General features: G+C 38.1%; 1 protein-coding gene across 2 annotated transcripts in view; it reads right to left on the bottom strand.

Annotated features, from left to right (window-relative positions):
• Positions 1-443: 443 nt before the first annotated feature.
• Positions 444-27289, bottom strand: part of LOC122993622 (epidermal retinol dehydrogenase 2-like) — a 41555-nt gene continuing 14709 nt past the window's right edge. The window contains exons 6-7 of one of the 2 annotated variants that reach the window (XM_044367938.1): positions 23598-23723; positions 444-2525 (exon numbers count right to left, since the gene is read on the bottom strand). In XM_044367938.1, the coding sequence (XP_044223873.1) occupies positions 2429-2525; positions 23598-23723 (223 nt within the window). In that variant the 3' untranslated portion in view covers positions 444-2428. Of the gene's footprint in view, positions 2526-17166; positions 18697-23597; positions 23724-27289 lie in introns of those variants that run through there. The other variant, XM_044367937.1, reaches the window with a different exon arrangement.

The following is a 27289-nucleotide window of genomic DNA, read 5'->3' as shown; positions in this document are numbered from 1 at the left end:
GTTACAGTTGAGTGGATAGGATTGTTATCAGGAAGCTTAATTTACTGTGGCTGCTTTTTAAATGTGCAACAGGATGTTTAAACTCACAGTTAGTGGTTGATTAAACTAAACATTTCATATATCTTAAGTCCGTGGCAGGGCCCATCCTACAGTATGGGATACACAAAATGGAAAGAAAACTGAAATTATGTGACAACTATTAATCATTGAAAACAAAGATTTACCAGATATTTTCATTAAATACAGCAGCCGTCCATATTTTAAATTAATTTCTATATTGGTAATAATGTAAAACCCACAACCAAACGAGGCTTTACATGGTGACAGATGATGTGGTGGGAATGAGATTTGTCAGTTTACTCTGAAAAGGAAACAGTTGTCTTTTAGGGTATCTCGTAGCAGTCAATGCTGAACAAGAGACTCCAAACACAGAGACAAAACAGTTGAAATGTGACAATTTATTGAGTAGAATGTTCACAATATCAGTTCTAGGTGGTTTGCATTCAAAGACTGAGAGACAGCTCTAAAAACAGAAAGGTACAATTGGAACATACATATTTAAAACAATCTCTGTATCCCTCATTCTTTTTGCCCATTTGCAGAATTTTCTTCACGAGTCCACAAGTATGTATTCTTTGTTGCAGTCCATTATATACAGATACATCAGTAATTAAGCTATTTTACAGAATATTACATTGTCATCATCATTGACATCTACAAATGATGGCCATTAGTTAGAAGTCACATATGACACACTGTAAAGTTAAAACAAAAAGATGGATACCTGATATTGTTACTTTATAACATCACCATTTAAGACTCTGAGCGAGTGTTAGATGGTAGTAAATGTGCTTAATAGGTGTCATGATAGGACCATTAAAACCTATGTGGAAGTGTATGACCATATTTTTTCAGGTTATTCCTGAATTTTGAAAATGATTTCATTCACAGGACACAAGTACCTTTATGTGTGCCTGCTAAACATACAGTATACAGACTCTTTATGGCTTTTGTAATGAAAGATATTTCCGTGGTAAAATCAGAGCCATTACTGTAATGCTAACACACACAGCTGTGATGTTGCTAGTAAACTGTAAATGACTTGAAGGCTTTTTAAATGTAAACTGTGGCATATAAAAAAGTTACTTCCATCTAGCCACTGCTAAACCGTCTATGTTTCTTGATGTTTGCTATCATAAGCCACTTAGCTCCGTTTGAGACATGTTTGTCGTGGTGCCTGGAGATGCACTGTAAGTTAAGTGCATAGTCTGAAGATGACACAAGCCTTTTAATAATGTGGGTTCAGAATGTAAGCAAAGGAAATTTTGGAGGCAGTGTGATTTCATATTGTCAAGAACGAATTGAAAATATTTCAAGGTAAGTGAAAACACTGTGCTTACCTAGAGGCTTTATGACTCAAATTCATGACTATCTTTTTATATATTACTTCTGTGCATTCTGTACTTTTGCTATTTGTGAAAAAAAGCAGACTTAACACTTTAGAGCTTTGAGTGGTCTGGACCGTCAGGTACTGAGCTTTACAAGGAGAGGTATCGAACATTTAAGAAACCCTTTCAGTAGGGTTCACTGTTCCTGAGTATGAGCACTTGGCTGTAGCATTGTAGTGCTGTGGCACATTTTAATGTGAAATGACTTGGACAATAAAACACTGACCAAGATAAACAATAAAACTCTAAAAAAAAAAAAAGTGTTATATTATATTATATTTTTGATTTATAATCAAAAATTAACTTGATTTTGTATTATGTATGTATTGATTTCAATAGATTTCACCTTCAAAATAAGTATCCACTTGTGGCCAGGACAGATCAGACGACATTTCTACTGGTACAAGTTTTTACTAATGCCTGTAATTTTATAACTTAATTCTCACATGGATTTTGGCCCTTGTTTGCTCACGATGTGAATGAGCATTAGACTTGGCTGTTTGTGGACGACACATCATGACATCTTTAGGATTGCTCCAGAACAAGAATTAAGCAACAATACTAGCTAGCTGAATTTTTAAGAAGCCCTTAGCAGCACTTGCTTACATTCATACATTTCCATACAAACATCAGGGGCCTCTTCATCTGTGGCAACATATGTTTTGAATCATTTACTAACAATTATTAAAATGATCTAAATATAATGGAATTTAAGGATATTAATGTGTAAAACATTGATTATACAATGTATGATACAGAGACTAATAGGTATTCACTTATTTGTATTCAAGTATGAAAAAATGAAGTGAGGGAAGCATCAAAGTCTCAAATTCAAATCCAACCTCTGACCAGGACTGACTTCTCAACACGGTGAAGATCAAGATGAAAAACAGATCTTGAGGTCGACCTTTTTAATACTTTCATGTCTCCTTCCATTTCAGTCATCCTCCTCTTCACTTTTCCTTCTCCTCTATCTTCATTCACTCCTGTTTTCTGGAGCGTCCCTTGAACGTGTCCATGAGGTTGAAGGCTCCCAAGTACTGGCCCAGCAGAATGCCCTGCTTCATGGGGAGGATGCTGTGGAGGGAAACAAAAAGGAAATCAACTGGCTAATAAGATGTTCTGGTCTTAAAGACTGCAAGTGTCCAGATTAGTTTTGGTTTGGATTCAGATAGTTAGATGCAGGCATAGGAAAGTTAAGCCTAGTGTAGTGTGTAAGTAGTTTGCAATATGATAAGCATGGGCTAAGATTTTGGATTTAGTCTTGTAGAGTTAAGTCAAATGATGGGAGTATATGGAGATTATCTACAGTACTGAGGGAAGGACAGGATAAAGATGGAAGTATGACTTTAAAATGCCATTATTCCATGCAACATCACCTCAAATATCACAAGTATTTCTTACTCTTCAGTTATCACTTCATGTGCTCATCATTTTTTACATATTCTCTCTATTTGTGTAACCCCAAAATTGTGGGCACACAACACTAGACCCAAGACTGGAGCTGGGTTGACTTTCTGACAGTCTTAAAGAGGTTCAAGGTATCTCTGAGACATAAATTCACATTTTCAATAATTATTACAATTTGTTGTCCTATTATCCCCTTATTTAAAGGCAACATTTGAAGCTTTGAAACATCTAAAAATTATAATAAAACAAAGAAAACATTTTCTTAAATCAGTTCACCAAATCCATTCAACAAATCAATGATTGGATGCTCCCAAAGTTCCTTCAACTAAGCACAGACAAAACAGAAGTAATAGTTTTTTGTATAGAAGAAAAAAGGCTCACACTAAAGTTTGCTCAGACTGAATGAAAGGAAATTTTAGAGGCAACTGTGGTGGTAGTGCTAGGTCCGTCAACTACTGCTAGTGCGTGAGAAAAAGTCTGTTGAGTCTGTTATGATCTGTTCCGATTCAAAATTCACAGTGAGTTAGTGTAAGAGGCTGTGCCTTGTATTCCAGAAGGGGCTTTTCTAAAATGCACTGTCCATCTGACCTGACCCATAAGTAAACTGGACTATTGTTTCTCTTATCACTTGTGCAGAATGAAGAAAACCAGACCAGAGTTGTGCAGAACAGATAATAGCAGCACTGCATAAGATATAATGTGTGCAAGCGTTTTGGATTCTAGACTATAAATGGAAAAAGGATAAAGGATAGGATGGATAAAGGAAGTAGGGCTAGCTTGTCACTCAAGTGAGGCAGCAGAAGCATCACAAATGAACTGAAAAATATTAATTCAGTGGGGTGACTCAGGCTCAGGAGGTAGAGAATATCAGCGGTTAAATCCCCAGCTCCTCCAGTCCACATATCAAAGTGTCATTGGGCAAGATACTGAACCCCAAATTGCTTCCAAAGGCTGCGCCATCAAGTGTGTGAGTATGTATGTGTATATGAATGAGCATTAGAGACTCCTCCTGATGAGCAGGTTGGCATCTTGCATGGCAGCTTCTGCCATCAGTGTATAAATGTGTGTGTGAATGTGAATGTGGCATGTAATGCAAAGCACTTTGAGTGGTTGGAAGACTAGAAAGGTGCTATATAAATACATCCATTTACCATTCAGTGTAGTTTAGGATTAGATTAGGCTTCAAGCATTTAAAATACTTTTAACAAATTATGTGCTTGTTCATATTTGTTTTAACTAGATTTTTTTTAAATTACACATGAAAAATGTTTTAACATTGATGCTTTATGACTCAAACACATGAGTGTATTGATACAGGAAGAAAGGGGGAGGGGTCTGGAGGGAAGAGAAAGAACTGGAGGGTCCGCTTGACGTAAATTTCATCCTTCTTCCATGTCCGTGAGGGTCCCCTCTACAGATGTCTGTGCACAGACCAAACTTTGTGACTGCATGGACTGTACATATAGCAAGCACTCTAAGAGTACATGTGCTGGAAAAGCAAATAGGAATGCCTGTCTCGTCTATTGTATGTATGTACTGTATTCCTAATCTCATTAAACTGTAACTTTTCTTTTTTGAACTTTTCCTTGTAACATACAGGAACTCATCAGCTGCATTCAGACTGAAAACAGCCCTGTGTAAAGCAATCCAAGGAGCTGTGTTGGTGTGGGCGTGCTGTTTAAAGTGCTGGCGAGACAATTAAATACGATCCAGCAAGTCCGGTTGGAGTAACAGATTAACAGATTATTGCGTTTAAAGTCTGATCATAAATACACTGCATAGCGATTTGTAATATTCACAGACTGGATTTTACAACTCTGGAAAGTTATCATGTGGCAACCTGTTTACTAGTACATACATGTGGAATGCATTTGTGTCCTTAAGTCCACAGCTGTCTGTGGACGTGGAACACAGAAAGTGGAAAGCATGAATTGGCCTTAAGAGATCAGTCAGAGGCACAGACACACTCCACACACAGTAGGATATTTGGGCCTATATGGGGTGGATACACATGGACTGCAAGCTACTGAGCCCAGGAGGTGTCATGGAGGTGAAAAAAAACAACTAATTAGTGCAGAAAATTGAATAATTTGTGCTCTCAAATTAATCATTTGTGCTCTTAATTTAATATTGTTTTTTGTTTTTGCTCTGGAAGGCCCAAACAAATCTCACATCAAATAAGAGGAAGTCACAAAGCTGCTCCATAATAAAAAAAAAATACTGTAGCTGTATAGTTTAACTAGCCTTCTTCTGCATGCAGGACAATATCTGAACATCAGAAGTTTTTCCCACATTCCAGTTCTAAGATTGGTCCACAAAATTACAACTAAAGCCACAAATTGCATGGCTTTAGTTGATGTAAACACCTCTCTAAAATCACATAATACTTATTTTTTGAGTTAAGCTTCATCACTTTGCTCTACAGTTTTGCAGAGTATATAAGCGTAATATTATTAAATCTTACCAAGTATTTTCATATGTCACTGAATAATTCAGAGTTTTGGAGAAATGTCCATTCTGATGTTCTGTTTGTTGCATGCAACTGCTTATATGTAGGATTCAGTCTTAAATATTGATAGCCAGCACACAGCAGCAGTAAAAATATGTGCCTCTAAATGAAGAATGGGGCTGTGTCTCTTTTTATATATAGCATAGCAACATAACTTCATTAAGTATTAATAATGATCAATTAAAAGTCTGCCAGTCACCTACAGTAACAAGAATCAGGAGATTCATTTTCATGCATGACTGAGAAAAAATTACTCAGCTTGCCCCGGTTGTATTTCCAGCTCGTCGGATTGTTGACTTTCTTAGGTCTCCCAAAAAATACTCTCAGATATCCTCAGCTCATTCAGCATACTGCTGCTAGTATACTGAGAAATATGAAGAAATCTGAACAATTCTTTGTAAATTTCCGGTCTGTGGACTGTTTTCCAGTTTGTCCAATGTATCATAAAAGACAGAACAGAAAGAGCTACTGCTTGTCTACAAATCTCTAAATGGTTTAGATCAAAATAACTCTGACTACATTTAGAATAAGGTTCAGGTTAATCTATTCTCCAGAGTTTTAACTGAAACTTAGTTGCTTAGACCATTATCCAATGAACTTGCATGAATGCATTCTTTGATTTCATCTTTTTAATTTTATTTATATATAGTTTTACTTTATCTTACTCTGTATCTCTTACTTTTTTCTTTTATACCTCAAAGCACTTTGGATACTTTTGAGTATACAGTTTGCTACAATAATAAACTTCCTTAAATATGTAAAATAGCCATTATATTCTGAATGTGTTTCATTAGTGGTTCATTGATGCAGCATGCAGTACTGCCTCTCAGTCTAGACATCCCATCATTAGCTTCATTTGTTAAAAATGTACAATTTGCAAGTTGCTTTACCACAATTAACAGATGTGTTTGAACAGCTATTGCTGTCATTATGTTCATTTATCTTCATGGAGAGTTATACATAATGACTGTTTTGGGTTTACAGCTAAAACAGCTCTTAAACAAAAAAGTGTTAAACCAAAATGTGTTTCATATTTTAGATTCCTCAAAATAGCCACTGTTTGCCTTGATGACAGCTTTGGACACTCTTGGCAATATCTTAACCAGCATGGAATCACCTGGAATGGTTTTCACTGAACAGCTGTGCCTTGTCAAAAGTTAATTGGTGGAATTTCTTGTCTTCTTAGTGTGTTTGAGAGCATCAGTTATGTTGTGCTGAGTTAGTGTTGGTATACAGCCCTATTCCACTACTCCAAAACCATCAATTATTATGATGAAGCTGGCTCTTATGAGGACCGCCCCAGGAAAAGAAGATCAAGAGTTACCTCTACCGCTGAGGATAAATTCATTACAGTTACCAGCCTAAGAAATCACCAATTAACGGCACCTCAAATTAGAGCCCACATCAAGAGTTCCTAGAGTTCAAGTAACAGACACATCTCAACATCAACTGCTCAGAGGGGACCGCGTGAATGAGGCCTTCATGGTTGAAATGCTGCAAGAAACCACTACTGAGGGAGACCAAATAGAAGAAGAGAAAGCTTGGGCCAAGAAACACAAGGAATGGACATTAGACCTGTGGAAATCTGTACTTTGGTTTGATAAGTCCAAATTTGAGATTTTTGGTTTCAACAGTATTGTCTTTGTGAGATACAGAGAGGGTGAACAGATGGTATCTGCATGTGTGTGGTTCCCACCATGAAGCATGGAGGAAGAGGTGTGATGGTGTGGGGGGGCTTTGCTGGTGACACTGTTGGCAATTTATTCAGAATTCAAGGCACACTTAACCAGCATGGCTACCACAACATTCTGCAGCCACACGCCATCCAATCTGGTTTGTGGACCCAAAACACACCTCCAGGTTATGTAAGGGCTAATTGACCAAGAAGGACAGTGATGGAGTGCTGCATCAAATGACCTGGCCTCCACCATCACGTGACATAAACCCAATTGAGATGGTTTGGGATGAGCTGGACCGCAGAGTGAAGGAAAAACAGCCAACATGTGCTCAGCATATATAAGGGAACTCCTTCAAGACTGTTGGAAAAGATTCCCAGGTGACGACCTCATGAAGCTGACTGAGAGAACGTCAAGAGCTTGCAAAGCTGTCATCAAGGCAAACAGAGGCTACTTTGAGGAATCTAAAATACTAGTGCAGTGCCCGTTCAAAGCGTGCCTGTTCGGAACAGCCAATTACTTATTGTTTCTTGAGAACTGCATATGTATGTATCAATTGACAAGTGTATCAATTAAAACGATAATGATTTAATAAATTAAATGGTTTAAATCCAGACAGACACCAGTGAGACTTAACAGAGGTTGAACCATAGAAGCAGTTTATGGTCTTCCATTGGCTCTGCTGCCAATCAAACGTGTCTGCACTCCTATTGGCTAGTTTTACTGCCTCTGCCTCTGTTTTTTTCCTCCTGTGTGTGCTTGTTCTTCTCTCTTGGGCAGTTTAACTGACACGTGCCTTTGTCCCACTCAGCAAGTCAGAGCCCAGAAGCCCCACCCCACTATGTGACAGTGTTTATATTAAACAGTATTTCCACTTGACACCACATGAAGAAGAAGAAGCAGGGGCTTCATGCAGTTGTTTATGGGGTATTTTTTATATATTTCTGAAAGTGCCTGAGATGTAAGTAAGTCTTGAACGTACATGCCAAGTTCCGTTCACAGTACGCAGTTCAATAGTAGAGCTTAAGTCTCTTAAACTTTTTTTAAGTCATTAAGTACAGTATAACTACAGATGTAATCCCATCTCTGACCACAATGTGTGCAATGGCAGAGTGGCACTGTCTGTATTTCCACTCGTTGACTCCACGGGCAGAAGAAGAAGCTAATCAACATTGTTTATGAGGTATTTCTTGAGAACTGGTCATCCAAACAATTTCACACTTGACAGTGCACTTCCTTGGGTCCCCAGCAATACATCCGCCAGGTATAAAGTAGATCGGATGGACAGTTTTTAGGATATGCGAAGGACATAGCCTACATACATGAAGACAGACAGAGATTCCTTGCTTTACATAGAGAGATTAACACTTTTTTGTTTACTACATGATTCCATGATGTGTTATTTCATAGTTTTGATGTTTTCAGTATTGTTCTACAATGTAGAAAATAGTAAAAGAAATAAAGAAAAACCCTTGAATAAATAAGTGTGTCCAAACTTTTGACTGGTACTGTACATATATGTGCTAATGTAAATAAGCTTGGTTAAATACTTTGTTAGAATGCCACTCTGCATCTCCTCTCAAATCAGCCCATGTTAGCAGCTTTCGGATGACTAACAATCACTAACAATCCTCTGACTAACAATGACTGTCTTCAAAAAGGAACAGAGACAATGCTGGATAATACAACAACATGTTATTAAAAGCTTGAATACAATGGCTTTTATGTAAAATTAACAGAGGTGACAGGCGAGGCACTATCTCCATTTGTGTGAGCTGTGTTCCAGAAACGAAAAGCTTTCTAATAGAGAATAATGGCTCTGTCCTCAGACAAATGGACCAGAGAAAGAAAAAAAAAAGGGAGAAATGTTTCTTATTAGATGTAATTAAAGGGCAAAACAATTCAGCTGAAGCACTGAGGGTTTTAGTTATCTGAAGCACGCTTATCAGAAAATGTTCATTCTAAACTCCATTATTGACCTTACTGCTAAATGTTACAAGTTTCTAATCACTTGGGTCAAGTAATGTGATTTGTCATTAGTAACTCATGCTTCCCTCTTTTCACTGGAGCCAGGGCAGAGTCACATGGGTTTTTTATGGGTATGTAGGCATGGACATCAAAACGCAACCACAGTGGTACCACTGTGTCTGACTCTTATAAAGCTGTGTCAGTGTACACTGATTTTCATTGATGAGGCATTCTGCTGTGATACAAACTACAATATATTAACTGATTCAAAACTGATAGAATACATTAAAGCCCCTTCTCAGTAAAAAAAAAACTTCAAAGTTCAAATCAGGAGTCCCAAGAATGGGAGGATGCAGTTCGCAATTGCATATTGTCATTAGCATTAAATACAAAGTACAGCTGAGGCTGATGGAAATGTCAGTTTCTCAGGTATTTGGACATGAACCAAAGTACTGGAAACATTACATTTTTGACCAGATGATGGCACAAGAAGAAAAGTCAGGAGATCAAAGTTATTCCAATTCATCCTCTAGGGAACATGAATGTATGTAAAAAAAAATTCACAGCAATCCATTCAATAGTTTTTAAAATGTTTCAATAAAGGACTAAAAAGTCAACCTCATGGGGGCACTAGCGAAAAAGAAAGGATCACCAAAATCTTTGGAATCCATTGTTTGGGAACCATGAATGTCTGAACCAAATTTTGTCCCAATTCATCACATAAATGTTGACATACAGTATATCACAGCATAAGTGAAAATGTTGACCTGCTGATGGCACTAGAGGAAAAGTCAGAAGATCACCAAAATCTGTAGGATTCATCATCTGGGAACCATGAGTATCTAATCTCAGGGCAATCCATCTGATAATTGTTTGGATATTTCACTCAGAACCAAAAATGTTAACCTCATGGTGGTGCTAGTGGAAAAGTAAGAGGATCACCAAAGTCAGCAGGATTCATCCTCTGAGGATCATGACTTACAGAATTTCATGGCAATCCATCCAATAGCTTGAGATATTTCAGTCTGAAACAAAGTGGTGGAGCAACTGACCAGCTAACAAACGGACAAACATTTCCATTCACAGAGCCACTAGCATGGCAAAATTAACTTAAACTGTACCTTCAGCCGAAAAAATTTGGCAACAGGTCATTCCCCATCTCTCCCTTTCCTTACTACCTGTCTCTCTACTGTCCACTCTTAAGTCACAAAAATCTCTCGCTCTCAAAAATACAAAAACATAAACAGCTCTTCAAAAACTAATTTGATCTTATGTTTAAAATACTACAGAGACATCCGTGCTTACCAAAGGACTTGGTGAGATAAGACTATTGTCACTGAAGATGACAATGCATTTAATGTTTAAACAATCAGTTGATTCATTTATTATTCATCAACAAGTTAATTTACATTAAAGCTGCAATCACCAATGAAAAGGCCCTCACATCTCATGCGAGTCGGAGGAAGCGGCAGCCGTGTAATCGCTACTTGAGGTCAGCTGACACACAGCAATACATTAACCAGAGCGCAACTGGCATGGAAATACAGTTTCATTACTATTGGACACTACATGTAGGAGATAACTATGACTTCCCAGGTCCACTACGTGGTGCTAGAAAACATGCACTAAGTGTAAATTACGTTGCTGCAAATCAAATGTAGACCACACTTTAAATTTCATGTAAATCGAAGGAAGTTTGTAACATAAGGCTTGCTTCCTGTTGCCAGTAGGTGGTGCTACACAAGTGGCTCATTAATGCAGCGATACATTTAGTGGAGGTTACCTGACTTGCAGATACATTTTCATGAATATCTGACATTGCATGGAGTTAAATATCACTTCTTCTGTCCACCATGTGGTGCTAGAGAACACCCACTAATTATACATCATATTGCTGTATATTATGTGTAGACCACACCATGTAAATGATGGTGATTTTTTTTGTCACATAATGCTGACTTCCTGTTGTCAGTAGGTGATGCTTTAACTATGACTCAAGATTGACATGTAGATGTTTTAGAACTGGACTCCTATCAAACGAGAAATCTGGGGCAGATTGGACTATGTAAAGCGGAGTTACAACAAGTTCCTGTTTCATGGACTGGGCAAAATTGACCAGAACACCACGCCAAGGGCATTCCATGAAAACTCAAAAGCCTCACAATTAAGCATTGCAAAGATCTTTAGATGTCACCTACCATATTTGAAGTCGCTCGGGTTTATTCTCTAGAAGGAGTTTGTTCAAGTACAATCCCTGCCTTTGCACCACTTGGTGCCCAGGCCCTAATAAACAATTAATCATTTACGCAAAAAAACAAAAATCTCAAACACTTGCTGACTCAAATTCACAAATGTAAGGATTTGCAGCTTTTCTCTGCCATTCTCTGTCATATCACTGAAAATAAATTTTTAGGTTGTGGGTGTTTTGGCTGGAGAAAAGAAAGACCAGATAGAAATGAGGAAGTCACAGAAGAATAAGGATAGGGAAGGAATCAAGTCTAGGACAGTACAGGATGGAAGCAATAACGATGATGTGAGAGAGGGTGGTGAGGATTGAGATGAGAGGAGGGAAAATGCTGGGAAGAGATGTAGAGAAAAAAAAGACATTACAGAGAGTGACAAACAATGGCTGACCAATCACTGTCATTCAGGTGCTCAACAATACTAAGACATGTAATAGTTTGTCAAGCAATCAGAAGGTCTTTGTTCACAGAGGTGTTCACAAGGTGGATGTCAAGAGAACTAGTAGCGCCTGATGACTGTCCACCATCAAGTCTGGACATCATACATGGAGCTCAAAGCTAACTGCACTCAGCTGCTTTCTAATGGCTTCACTCTGGGTGGTTCTAGACAGGAGGAGGGATGGATGGATGTGATTGTCTGGTAAGAATGGTGGCCTCCATGACAACAAGCACCTTGATACTGCCATAAGTTCTAAAGGTTCTGTGTGTAGGAATCAGAAATTCCTTCTCATCAGTGACATCTGTGGCCGTTAAATGAGGTGCAGTCACCATCATGGTGCTTGCACTTGTGTGCTCGTGGCGTGAAACTATTGCAGGTGATATGTTTTTCCTCGCTTACACTTCTCATAATTACATATAATCTCAGTCATGTGCTTATTACGACCTTTGAACTACCAACAGGAAAAAACAAAAGGGGTAAGCTATGTTCTGCTATCATGACTGCATGACTTATCAAAATACTATCACAATGTCAATTCAGGCCTCTACTTTGCATCAAAACAAATGAACCCAATTTCTCCCAAAGCTGCATCAAACTGTGCAGAGGAAGAGAGGGCAGGACATTAATGTAAAGAAATCTAATCAGTGTGAGAGACAGAAAAGAGTCTTGTGGTACCTGCTCTAACTTTACACTAACGTTAAGTGTTGAGAAGCAGTCGAAGCAGAAATGTGTCATTTTCAGACCACAGCAGATTTATGATAATTTAGGACCACAAGGGTCCTCCATAGTTATGTTTGTGTGAAACCCACAGATGTATTACAGCTGTATCCACAGCTGGATACAGTGGCAAGTCAGCCTTGTTGAGAACCTAACGAAACAAAACCCCCTTGAATCCAAAACATTGTGAAGTCTTATGGTAAACAGAAAGGCAAAAAGAGATCATACTGTTTTGTCATGTACAACATGGAATAAACGGATATGAACAAGCGCCAGCCTGCAGTCCGGTATGCAGTCCTTATAATACAACATATAATATACTACTGAGAAGCCAAGAAAACCTGGTGCTGCTCCATTAGCAGTGCATGGCCAGCCACCATTGCAGAAACTATCTCTATCCATCAGAATTTGTAGTAACAGCTCAACTGGGTGTAAAAACCACATTTGATGAATCTACACAGACTCATTTGCTATTCTTAATTAATCTACCGTTCAGATATGCTGTGTGATAGATGACACCTGCAAATACAACAGCAGCTGATGTGTACTTGTTACTGCTTTGTGCTACATCAGCTAAAACACTGCTCCTGACAGGAACATTATCATGCTTCATAAGTTGCATCTTGCCAGATATTTGGCATAAAGACATCAAGTGCCTCCATAAAATTGATGGTCTTTGATGGCTTTTACTGCTGTGGCTGTGTAGATGTCAGCTTGAGGCCTTTGCTTGGTTCCACTGAGGGTCATAAACACTCAGTATATCTGGAGGTTTTCAGCTGATTTACTTTTTGTATTATGTCTCTGTTTGTTGTTTCTGCTGGTGTTCTGTCCAGTTTGCATACATAAAATTGGTGAAAGAAACAAAAACATGCAATAACTAAGACAGACATACAACTATGTGTGTCTGTTCATCCTGATCAGACTTCATTGAACTGATTTAAGCAATCCTACATAGTTGCAGTTATGTGTTCATGTGGAACATGGTCATTTAGTAATCTGAGCCATTTTAGCTGTAGTAGTCTTTATTGTTGTCAAGTCTATGTGAACATCCTGTGTTTTATATGTCAGAGACTCTGTCAACACCCTACTGCACCAATGCAGTTGTTCCATTGAAACGAATGAGGAACATAGCCTTATAGAAGCTGCTCTTACCTTTAGTCCAGCAACATTACTGTATGTTTCCTCAGTCTCATATGCTTACTATCTAGTAAGCATATGAGACTGAGGAAACATCAACCACATTATATATCATTCTATGTTCTGTCTAGCATCTACTGCATGCTCAGTGAACCTGAATGACACAAGGTTTCTTCCTTTTGGTAAACTCATATTTTTCTTCCTTGCATGCTTAAATATGTTAGGTATGTTTTGTCTCATAGCTGTGTGATTCATTAGATCTGGGTGGGTTACTTTTAATTTCCTGTTCTTGTCTCTGTTCCCCTGTTTAAAGCCCTTGCTCGTGATAAAAGGTTGTATAAATAAAAGTTATAAAGTTGGACCTCAACTCAATTACAACAGAGAATCAGCAGACACTTTACTAAATGCGTATAAAGATAATGAGGTAAACAAATAAAGGGCATTTGGGGAAGAAAAATAGACCAAAGGTAAATGCTTTTAGAAGTGAAGTGAAAATTGAGAAAGGTCCACGCTGCCCTGACACCACTCAGTGAATCACTGCACATCGATCAAGTTATAAAAAAGGTCCAGCTGGGATGGCCTCGGGTTATGTTTCCTCATCCAGTAAAACTGCCTACACACAGTTGTTTCGTAACTGTGCTCATGACTATTTCGAAAGAAAATGTGGGATTTATCAATTTATGGTGATGCTTGAGAATATGAGTCAATGTCAGCTAGCACAACGTTAAACAGTCTTATTCTCAGCACTGAGGAATGACAAGCAAAGAGCACAGAGACAGAACACAACAAGAGAGTAGCTTAACTCAAATGACTTGCTGTATTTGACATCTGAACACAAGTTCTTGATAAGAAACTGCAGAGGAAATATGTTGACATGCTAGGCCACAAGAAATGTGTTCAAAATACTTATTTATCACTAGCACTGGGTTTGGTCTTTGTTATTTTTGGCAAATTACTTCTCATTATGTCTGTACAATTACAGTTACAGCCCAATATATACAGATCACTGCCAAAACCAAAAGCTTGCTTTAATAAATTACAATTGTACAGATTGAAGCATGTGGATGCTGCAGCTAAAATTATAATCACATTATTTTTTTTTTATCAAAACAAGATCTCAGTCCTGGTGATTACTCATCCATGGGAAAACAGGCTGATAACATTTCTCCTTGTGGCTGCGACAGAGAAGTGCTGCCACAACTGAGAGCCTTGTGTACATACTACTGTGGATACATTGGGTGATGCTTGATTGTAGCCTTCTCTGGTGCAGAGGTCATATTTTTTGTGATGGCACAGGCCCTCAGTAACTCTGTTTTCATGTCTATGTATATCAAATGACAGTAGATATATAAGAGGTAAATGTATGTAGCTGTCAAAGAAAGGGTTAACCTGTATCTTTATCTTAAATAGTTCAAGTCTGCTCCAATGACCTGAAGCTCAGACAAGGAGCTCAACAAGGAGAAATTTAGAGAGCTGTGTAGATGGCTGTGCCACCTTTTCATCAGATCTTCTGCTTTCAGAAGAGACAGTTTAGACCCAAACAGTTTAGGCTCACAGCTGCTTGCACTTTATATGGACCTTACTTGTAACTCATATAGGGAACAAATGTCACAACAACAGACTTATTAGGAGACACAGTCACTAGAGAGATCTGCAAACATCATCCAAGGAGATTTCAGTGTTTGGTGAAGAAAGGAAACCAGCACCCTTGCAAATACAAATACACTTAACTCTGAATGGAAAATTCTGTCCAGACTAGGGATGTCAATGGTTAACTTCCATAAATAATTTAATCGATTCAAAATATATTAACCAATAATGCAGAAGACGAGGATGTGCGATGTAACTGTGTTCTCGTGCTCCAAGTTGGGCCACTAGCTTTGTATGGAATTGTCAACTTACTTAAATGTGTTATTTTATATGTATGCACTTTATCTTGTATTTTTCAAGACAGTCCACTTCAGTTTCAAACATTTCTGTTTTGAGTGTAAAAGGCACGAGATCACCTGCAGGTATACAAGCTGTGGGCTTGGGCTGTGTTCTTCAGGTGGCAGTTAACACCTGAACCAGTAAAGCCACTGAGGATCAGCTGACTCACTATTATGTTTTTCATTTATTCTTCCAGAATAAATATTTATAACATGTAACTCCTTGAGTCAGCTTGCACTCTATGGATGTAACGTTTGCTGCACAAAAATCATAAAACAAATGCATCTCTCTGACAGCTGTCCGGTTTAGCTAGCTATCTGTATTTATTATCATTATAATGGTGGCAGGAAATGTTGAAAAATTTCCTGGACTGATTAAGTTGGAGCCGCAGTATTTGTGCATCTCCAGGACTTCTGTTCTAGCTGTGCAGCTGTTTCCAGCAGTTGGACTGACGTAAGCTACAGTGAACATCACACATCACTTAACCATGAAGATCAGGTATGTGTATTATCTTATATAAAAACAGTCAGACTGAAGTCCGCTGTGGGGAGATTGGGGGTAATTCATTTTATTTTTATTCAATAATGTAACAGGTTGGCTGCAGCACTTTTGATTAAGGAAAAATGGGTCAGACTTTGCTTGTTTGTTAATTGTTAGATATGTCCCACACAGTCCCCCCCAGTCTGATCTAACAATGTCCTTTCATAAAATGGGAAGTTGTGCAGCTGTTTGCTGTGTTTAATACTTTGGATTTCGTCCAGCCAATCATTGAATTTTGACAGATGAGAGTAAGAGCTCTGCAATTTTTTTGTTATTTTATTTATAATTGAAGTAACTTGGTGTTTATTGAACCTATTCCTTAAATTCCCAATTTACCTAATTTTGTTGCAAACATAGTATGTCAGTAGTTAAAATGGTTTTACTATTTACTACATCCACCATATTTCATAAGTTGTTGATTAACCAACTAAAATTTGCATCCCTAGTCCAGACCATAGTTAATACATAATATGGACATAATTTGCTCAGCAGTGTATACATTAACACCACAATACACATCCTCAATTACTGATTGTTAATTAGGTAACTTTTTTAACTTTTGCCCTTCAATAACAAACAAAAAAGTTCACTATTCTCATTGGTGGGCATTAGCATATCAAAGGTCACCAAAAAACTAGAGGCAAATGATCCAGGTTTACTTGCAGCAACTGAATCCATTGACTGCAACAACAAGAAGAACTCAAATTGCTAGTCATGTTTGGTGTCAACTTTGCTGTTGAAACTGCAGTCAGTCACATTTTGATGGGGACTGCTAGGAGTCACAGTCTGGGGTTAAAGTGCCTTGCTAAGTGGAAACCTCAACAGCTGTGGGCAGCAGCAGTTAACCAAAACAAGTGGCATTACACCTAAATAAAAATGACATTGACTGCAATTACAATATGATTGAAGAGCAGATAATGCATAATAATTCAAATGTTGAACACCCTTGTGAGAGTAATATTAACCCCTAAAGATGGCTAACAAGACATGAGCATTGGCTTTATTATAAACATGCATAATTCAGAATCATAACAAAATACAGAATCTTCAATACTTTTCAATGTCTCCATTTACAGAGACAACTGACTAGCATGGCACATCAATTAGGCAACTGTTACAGTTAAAATCTTAACTTTCTTGAAAAGCAGCATGGAAAATGACAGACCTTTATTCACTTGACATTCACATTCAATCAAAACCTGTACAAGCTTTTGCCGAACCAGAGAACTTTGCAGACTCATGATGACACATCACCTGTAGCTGCTCTACAGATACTGACAACTGACTTGACATACTCAGAATATGTGAGCTTTAATGCCCTCAAGAACATGATTATTCCATTGTGAAGGTACCTGCCTGGATACAAACAAAAACAAACACCCTCATGCTGTTTGCAGTCACAAAATCTACACAAGCTGTCACTTTCTCTGCAGTGTTTATCTCTCAAAGACATTTCACACCGGTTCAGTTTTGTCTCTGGGTAACGGTGAGAGTTGTTTATGTCTATCTACAGTGCATTATCCCTGCAAGTCAATAGAGAACAATAATCCTGGTGATAAGATGTCTTTGAAAAGCTGTCCCCAGGCTGTGAGGGTGCTACATGCTAACCACAACTACCATAGTAACAGTGCTCTCCATAGTTAAGACCAAGTACTACTGGAGAGTAAGTCCTTAAAGAATAATTCTGCTTTATTATCTTCATAGATTTGACCACTATTGCTATCAGTAACATTATATAACATTATATCCACCAAGTTAATAGCTGAGATCTGGGAACACAGTGACATCACTAAAAAGAAGTCAGATGGGTCAAGAAACATGAGTAGTCAGGTGGAAACAAACCTTCAGGTTAGTCAAACATATTTGGAGGAGAAACGGTAAAATGATTATATTATTCACTGTTAAAAACCATTTGAAGGGAAATTATTGTAGTTGTGCAATGAGGAAGTATTTCCAAAATTTTGGGTGAGTTTAATTTCAGTTTGACCACCAAATAAAGTGATTTAGATCATCTTGATAAACTGCTTATTTACAACTGCTTATGTTTCTTTCCCTGTAGAGTCTTGTTATAATGATGTCACAGTTTTTCTACATCTTAACATTTAACTTGGTGAGGATAAGATCATAAGTGATATAAACAATGGCCAAAGCTACAAAAAGAAGAGCTAACTTTTAATTAATTGGAATTTAAAAGAGGTTTTTAAATGTGACAAAAAAGACCTGCAGTGACAGTGTGTATACTGGTACAGTGGGGTATAGTCTGAGAACACAACAACTTCAGTTTGTTTGGAGTACACAGCTGGTTTAAGGTTATATGTCCACCAGGAATCACATTCCAGACCTAGCTTCACATTGACATTATTTTCTGAAAGGAAAAAGATTGCTGCTATATCTATAGCTTGTGTGATGTACAGTGCTTAGTGCAACATATCTTTAAGCATATGTAATTCAACAAAAACAACATATATAAGATATTCAATCAATCTTTCCCCAAAATATAATTTAGCAGCCTGTGATACGCGCATTGATGTTAACTAACAGCTGAATAGGTTGGTTGGGAGTGATCTTAGATGTGTGCTAGTGCATTTTGCAGTGCAGACCGAGGTTAGTGTTGCAGTCTACTTCCATTGAGAATCCCAGGTAGGAGCCGAGGAGGGAGGTCAGCTTCCACTGCAGAACACTAAGAAGGATGATGCAGGGAGAGTATGAAGGCAGGGAGGAAGTATGATGAAACTCTGACTTTGCTTCTACGTAGATATACGCATTTAGTATTTGAATCAGTCAAGATACAGTATTTCTCTCATTTTGACAGATGGCATTGGAAACACCTTGTGTCATGCTGTTGATATTGTTAGTGCTAGTTTTTTCTCAAAATACAGATCACATTTCTCATACTGTATACTAGCTGGTTCTATTTGTACGGCTGTGATGTATTTGTGAAGTTGCCATTTCAAGTAAAGGAGAAAAAGAAGTGAAATCCTACTACTGTTTGTTTACGTTGCCTCTGTAACTGCAGGGAGCTGGCCAATCAGAACAGAGTGGACTCATCAACTGAAGATCTGCAGAGACAGCCCGTATAAGATAAATAAAGTCAAGCAAAGATATTCCAGTAGAACCCCAGAATATAAATATAGACCTGGAAATGTGCAGAATATATCCCCTACTGTTGGCATGATTAATGATTACCTGAAGCTTTACATTCTCCTCGACCGGCTGTGGATGAGGGGACAGAGAGTTGACTGCGGGTAGATTGGTAGAACACATTGCGTTTCTGCGAGTTTATGTTCTGCTTGTTCGGCAGTGGTTTGGTAAATTGTTTGTACTCTCTCCCTCACTGACAACAATGCTCATAATCAATAATTGCAACAAAACTTTGCCATTGTCGATTTGAGTAAAGTGTGTGTGTGTGTGTGTGGCTCGGTCCTGCCTTCATGCTAACAGGGACTGACAGAGAGCAGAGGAGAGAAAGTACCCATTCAGAAGCAGGTTTGGAGTGGTGTCCCTACCCCGCAACCAAGGCGCCAATAATATCAGATGCAATATTTGGCTGAAATTCCATTATCCAAATAACAATAATTTAATTTCCTTACTTATATGCCAACAATATCAGCCATGGATATATTGTTCATCTCTATTTATAACTGAATATAAGACAATTCTATTCAAGTTCCATAGTGGCTAACAGTTTGTTTCAGTGTCTGAATAGCCCGCGCATCAACCTAAGCACAACTATTATTTAATTTGTTGAGGGGGACAATCTCTCATCTCATCATGACAAGATTCACCTAACATGGAGCTGCATGGGCTAAAAAAAAAAAGAGACTAGTAACAAACAAAAGCTCATCAACAGGCGGACAGACACACAGGTTGTTGTTGTTAATGTAGATAATAACTACCACAGAGGTACAAGCTGAAAATTACCACAGCTCTGAATCAACACCTCTGTGACCCATCTCAATAAAACCTGTGCGTCATGAGCAGCTAAATGGAATTCATGTGCAGGGCTGCTATTACCAGACCAATTGTAACCATGGCCAACACACAAAAACACAACCTGGTGTAAAGGGCACCTAACCTGGACCCCTGAAAATGTTGAGATGACTCATCCTTCACCCTGTTTGCTATATCTAAACAGGTTTACAATTAGAGAAAGCTAACAGAAGTATTCAGCCCACTGTTTTTGTTTCCATATGTTAAACATCTGTAATGATATGTACAGTCATCTTCTACAGGTAACTGGGTTTAATTTTAGCTGTGCATGGCAGCTACCATTAGCTACCATGCAGGTAGGACACACTAAAAGAGGTAGCATCTTCACACTCAGTGTATTCCTGTGGCTTCACCTCTTGAAACCAGATAAATTCTCACCAAAAAAAACACAACCCAAGATCAGATCAGTGTTTTTTCAGTCTATTCCACACATACATGCAGCGTAACAATTCATGTCATGACTCAAGACAGCTAATGTGGTCGGCTACCATCTAGGTTACTTTTTGAGTAGAAGTAAACTTTGTGCATGTTGTAATAATTCCATTTTCACAATGTTGACTTTCTACAAATTGAAGATTAAAAATGTCAAAATAAAAAAGAAATAAAGTGAAATACTTTGTTTTCAATTGAATTATGATGCAGTAAAAGCCTATGTTAAACATATGTTAAATGACAAACATTTAGCTTGTTGTCTTTTTTTCCCCATTGTGATATGAATTTTCATGCCACACTGAAATCAAATTACAACACAGACCAAGGTGTACTGCATTTCAGTGTTTTCAAGCAGAGAGTGGCTTAAACCAGTTTTCATCAGTGTAGAGAAATGTTTCAAAATGAAAAACAAATGCCAAATCACAGCTTGGGGACGGAACAATGTAGACAATCTGTCTGCATCTCAAAAAAGAAAAAGTTCCCTTGTACCTCCTCATGCACATTAAGTCTGCATTGCAATAGATTTCCATATCATATGGACCTATGGATGCCTAAAACTGTAGGGAAAAATAATTTAAAATTTCTAAAATAGCAGCATGGTTTCCAAATGGGTAGATGTTGATGTAATGTATACATAATCTGTGTAAAATGGCCTAAAACATAGAAAAAGTGCATTGGTCCTTCAAGTTCAGATGTTGTTTCCACTTGTACATGGCTGTAGAGTGTCTCACTAAGTGAGCACAAGTTTTGTGTTGAGGCTCCATTGTTTAATCCTGTCCACTGATCATGGGGTACAACTTTATAAAGAACTATTGCTTTGTGTAGTTTCTAATGCAGACAGATTTCATTGGTACTAATATAATACCTCCTTTAGTCCTTTAGTGCTAGACAACAGACTATAGGCATCAGTACCCAAGTGTGTAGGTCTCTACCACTCGTCTTGCAGTCATTTATTCAAATGGCTGCTGTATTCATCCACTAAACAGTGAGCACCATTAAAGCTCAATATTATTTTATTTATATTCTGCACATATTCAGATGTTGTCAGAATAGCAGTTGGAAATTTGAGTTGGGAAATGAACAGCTGTATGAAAGAACTGTTAGTAATTATAATTTTTTTTGCTATATTAACTCATCACTATTCTCAGACACTGTTTGGAATGGGGTGACTGAATGAGACCATGGCAGAATCAGGCAAATAAAGAGCTGAAAAACTGGCCATAAAGTAATAGGGGTCACCACCCTGAGGGGTCAAAGTCCGATCAAGACTCTTCACAGTCATTTTCCCCATTCTATTGAGAGTGACACCAGGTTTAGTAGCACCATTTACCAACCATATCCCAATATAAAGACTACTTAGAGATCTTTTTCCATTCTTTTTCCAGGACATATCAAAGCTGTGAAGATGAGTTACAAGTTGAAGGCTAGATGGAATTATGTTTGGACATTTCTAGACCACCTGTTCTATTCAGGCTGACTTCTGACCGCTCATGTGACCTACATCTTCAGTCTGAGGGCAGTCACACTCAGGACTCAGGACTATATTGTCACCATGGAACAATCAGCAATAAAATTAATTGAGGACTCAATATTAAACTTGTTGAGCTTAGACTTGTCTGAGCATAAAAGTCAGTAGCATCAGAGTTAAGCCTCAAACCACAAACTTCTACACTACAGTTGGAAACCTTTACACCATCATCACACCATATGGTCAGATATACTACATCTGGCTCAAAGTAGTACTGAATATTAAAGAGCTAATGGCATCAGCTGACAGGTTGTTTCTGTCTCACTGAAGTTACTGTACTGTAAACTTCCTAACTGCTATATATCCCAACTTCAGTCAATATATTTAGACAACTAACTGTTGTCACCAGGCACACTAGCCCATATATTAATGCTACAGGGATATTATAATGACCTGTCTAATTCTTGGGTTCTTCATACCCAGCTGCTCCAGGTGTAATGAAGAACCTGTTACTAGGAATATAAAAGTTGCCATGGAAACAGTGAGTGCAGTTAACTCTTTTTTTTAGCATACATTTCTTTACATTGTGGTGAAACAGCATGATTAAAAGCTGTATTATCTACAGTATTAACAGTTCCCATTTGCACAGCCCCTCAGTTGCTCTTTAACCATGGATGTAGAGACAACATTCACAAGGTTACTTTTAATACTAATTAAATAGTTGTGGATTTATAGATTTTTAGACATGACATAACAAGCTGCACTGGTTTCAGGAATATATGTGATATCTGTGTGTTCCTTAATTATAACTGAAAAGAAGGTGTGTGATTTTGACGCAGTTAGAAACTGATTGATGATCAATCAGTTTCTAAGAGTTCAGTAAACAATTCTTTTCTATCATTTTTTATGTACTGTAATACAAACTCATTGGCTCTTTGCTATTATCTTTATATTGTAAACTGGTTTGATTGCAGAGTGTCAAAACAGCTGCCTAGGAAATATTGTTAGCTTTGGTTAACAGCTGGCATGTACATGTGATCACATCACTGATATTTTTATCTGTGCAGTCATTTGACATAAAAAAGAAAGATCTGTCAGTGATGAGATCTGTCTTGTATGCTTGGTTATGCTGAAACCCAATTCAAGAGTCTTTCAGGCTACTGAAAGAGCATTAACCTGAGCATTTGGCCATGTCTGTCAACATAGTATGTCCCACAGTTTAACATTATGACTTATGCTGTAATACACAGTTGTGTTGGTTGTGAATAAAGACAAGGGAGAGGAAAAAAACTGATTTAAACAGTTCTCCTTTGTTTTGATGGGTCGGTGTGGATGTCAAGGTTTTAGAAACATTCTAACGTTCATGTGGCCAAACTCTGACCTGATGACTGTTTTCATATCTCTCTGCATTGGTGTGGGCATGGACTAGAATCTGTTTCTGGTGAAAAAAAAAGCCAGTGGACTGTAGGTGCTACTTGTTGATAATGACTTCTGTGTTTGGACAGATCTCTAAGCACTTATACTGTAGCACTGCATTAAACACATTTTAGTAGTTTGTTTAAAAGAGATACACTCACAATTTTGGATGATATGTAACTCTTGCTCCTTCGTGGTTTGAATGTACTTATTGTAAAGTAGGTAGTAGGTTTAGTGCACTTATGTCAAAGAGAGCAGAGAAGGTGGATACTAACTTCTTGAGAGCAGCAATGAGGTACATGCTCTTGGGCAGCAGCAGGTAGACCTGGTCTGTGAGGACCGCATGGATGATCTTCTTGACTACATAGTCTGGCTTCAGGATTGGCATCAGTGTTGGCCATCTGGTGAAGATAAGAAGGTGGATTAAGAGAAGACAATACTGCTTAGATCACTGAACCACTTACTAACAGATATGAAGTTTCCCATTTACCCTGTATAGGGGTTTCAAATCAGGCTATATTAAAGATGTTCACACCAAACGCTGAGACCAGAGGGATGAGCAGACAACCAACAGAAGTTTATTTCATTACACACGAACATACAAAACTCAGAAAATCAGAAATGCAGCAGCCCCCTTAAACTCACACCCAACCCCTATTTATACCAAAATGGACGTGACTTTGGGCACTTTCGTGAGTCCATGATCACTTGGATCTTGACCAATGTGATTTCTCTATTTCGTCTTTGCACACTATGTGCAAAGACTGTTCCAAGATGTCTCCTGTTTGTCTGGCGGCCTGACATTTTTTGGGTGTGTCAACAAGAGTACTGGCTTCTCCAGAGATTGTAACCGGACCTTTCGGAAAAACAACTCCTCATCCATCTCCCCTGGTTACCCAGCTGGTATTTTAACATGAAGTGCTCTGTGTTATTAGTTTGCACAAACTACTCCTTACCTAACTTTTCTGGTTATGCAGCTGTTTATTTAACCAGAAGTGCTCTGTGTATTGTTTGGTACAATTCCACACATTATCACGTTTCTTTGCTTCTACACCTGTATAAATAAAAGTGGACTGATGATTTTAGTCACTTGAATGATATGCAGATTAAACAAAAACTTTGCTTTTTGCAAAGCACATCCACATCCAAACCTCTTTCACTGTTCATTTGGGCACCTATTATCTTAAGATGCACTTAAAAAATTGTGAACCAATCTTTTAAGCAATGCAATCTAAATGTTTGGGACCACATAAACAACAAGGAGTAATGGGGTCAGGATGTGGATGAATTACATGAGATTAATGATTAAGTCCAACAATTTCCCATGAGTTTAGCCTTCAGCAGGTACTATGGACACTGGTCATTACATGGTGCAAAGAATATTTTAAGCAGCATGTTTTATGAGGTCTTGCAGTTATTCTTAGGACATGTGTGCGAATGTGAGAAGTAGAAAGTGACAGGCCAAGTGTTTGGTGCTGGCATAAAGCATGTGGCCTGGTGGTCCTGACCCCAGGACATCCAAGAGTATACCACAATGGCCTGTGATGGTGTGTGTGTGTCTAGGTAAAGGACACTGTCAGTCTGATGTCGACAAGTGTAAACGTCACTACAGAGGCAGTATTTAGTGTTTTTGTTGAATATTTACTCTGGACACCTTTTAGATTTGTGTTTTCTATTACAGAAAAGTAAGCAAAGAATTTGACAATGCATAGGTTCCTGCTGAAGACGAACTGCAGCCACTGTCGTTTCTAACAAACATTCCTCAAAGAAGTTTGTTGGTTAGTCTTTTCATGGGATTTGTTGACAATAATGAAAATATACAATATCACCAGACTCAAACCTCTTTCACTGTTCATTTGGGCACCTATTATCTTAAGATGCACTTAAAAAATTGTGAACCAATCTTTTAAGCAATGCAATCTAAATGTTTGGGACCACATAAACAACAAGGAGTAATGGGGTCAGGATGTGGATGAATTACATGAGATTAATGATTAAGTCCAACAATTTCCCATGAGTTTAGCCTTCAGCAGGTACTATGGACACTGGTCATTACATGGTGCAAAGAATATTTTAAGCAGCATGTTTTATGAGGTCTTGCAGTTATTCTTAGGACATGTGTGCGAATGTGAGAAGTAGAAAGTGACAGGCCAAGTGTTTGGTGCTGGCATAAAGCATGTGGCCTGGTGGTCCTGACCCCAGGACATCCAAGAGTATACCACAATGGCCTGTGATGGTGTGTGTGTGTCTAGGTAAAGGACACTGTCAGTCTGATGTCGACAAGTGTAAACGTCACTACAGAGGCAGTATTTAGTGTTTTTGTTGAATATTTACTCTGGACACCTTTTAGATTTGTGTTTTCTGTTACAGAAAAGTAAGCAAAGAATTTGACAATGCATAGGTTCCTGCTGAAGACGAACTGCAGCCACTGTCGTTTCTAACAAACATTCCTCAAAGAAGTTTGTTGGTTAGTCTTTTCATGGGATTTGTTGACAATAATGAAAATATACAATATCACCAGACTCATCCTTTAATATTTAAGACCTGTAGCAACCTAAATATTAGATTTGAGCAGCAAAAAATGTTGAAAAAAGATGTATGCTGTCATACTGTAAAGCCCGCTGAGACAAATCTATGACTGTGATATTGGGCCACATAAATAAAAATGGACTTGACAGAGAGCATTCATTTGGAGTTTTGTTTGTGTGTACTCGATTATTGGAATGTAGGTTCAATAATCACTCTCTTTAGCTCTGGTTTGGTCTCCAACAATTCCTAAGAAAAATATCTGTCTCTTTAGCTGCTACTGTAAATTCTCCACTATGTTCACCAGCTAGTCTCTAATGGTGTCTGTCTGCTTTTTGGTGCTGAGCAGGTAGTGTACAGTGGCTTTATCAGAGCTGCTTTTTCAATGAAAACAGCTGCCTGCTGCTGCTACTGGAAACCAGGTTGTTGAGAGCGGAGAGTTAACCAAAACAGTAGACCTACATGTGTTAATAAGTTTATATACCCTGGCAGAATTTGTAAGATATGTACCATTCTTTAAAGAAAACATGAGTGATCAGCCAAAACATTTCTTTCATTTTAATGGAATAAACTATAAGGCATCACAGAATAGCACGATCATTAAACAAAACATAGCAAAAAAGAAAATAATCAGATGGTCCCTGTTCAAAAGTTTGCATAACCTTAGTTCTTAATACTGTGTATTGCCCCCTTTAGCATCAATGATGGTTTGCAGTCTTTTGTGATAGTTGTGGATGAGGCCATTTATTTAATCAGGTGGTAAAGCTGCCCATTCTTCTTGGCAAAATGCTTCCAGGTTCCATAAATTCTTGGGTTGTCTTGCATGAACTGCACATTTGAGATCTCCCCACACTCCAGAACCTTCCCTTTTTGTCACAGGCCTTGTTGACTCCTCTCTAAACATAGCTTTTATGGTTGTGACCATTACATTCAATTTTGGTCTCATCACTCCAAATGACTTTATTCCAGAAGTTTTGAGGCTTGTCTTGGTGCTGTTTGGCATATTGTAAGTGGTCTGTTTTGTGGCGCTGGGGCAGTGATAGCTTTTTTTCTGGCAACTCGACTGTGCAGCCCATTTTTGTTCAAGTTCCTCCTTATTGTGGATTTTGAAACACCCACATAATGTTTTTGCAGAGAAGCCTGTATTTCAGCTGAAGTTGCGTGTGGGTTTTTCTTTGCATCCTAAACAATTTTCCTGGCAGTTATGGCTTAAGTCTTTGTTGGTCTATTCGACTGTGGCAACAGTCTATCAACAGAACCCCTCATTTTCCACTTCTTTATCAGGGTTTAAACACTACTGATTGGTATTTTCAAATCTTTGGATATCTTTTTATATCTTTTTCCTAATTTAAGTTGAAGTTTTCTCACAGGTCATTCTTTTGCTTTTCCCATGGCCAAGTATCCAGCAAAGTCAGAGCAGCACTGGATGAAATGTGCAGGG

Source organism: Thunnus albacares, chromosome 12 (genome assembly GCF_914725855.1).
Source record: "Thunnus albacares chromosome 12, fThuAlb1.1, whole genome shotgun sequence".
Taxonomy (NCBI): domain Eukaryota; kingdom Metazoa; phylum Chordata; class Actinopteri; order Scombriformes; family Scombridae; genus Thunnus; species Thunnus albacares.
Note: the sequence above shows the minus strand (reverse complement) of the source record. Positions and strands in the feature narration are given on the sequence as shown.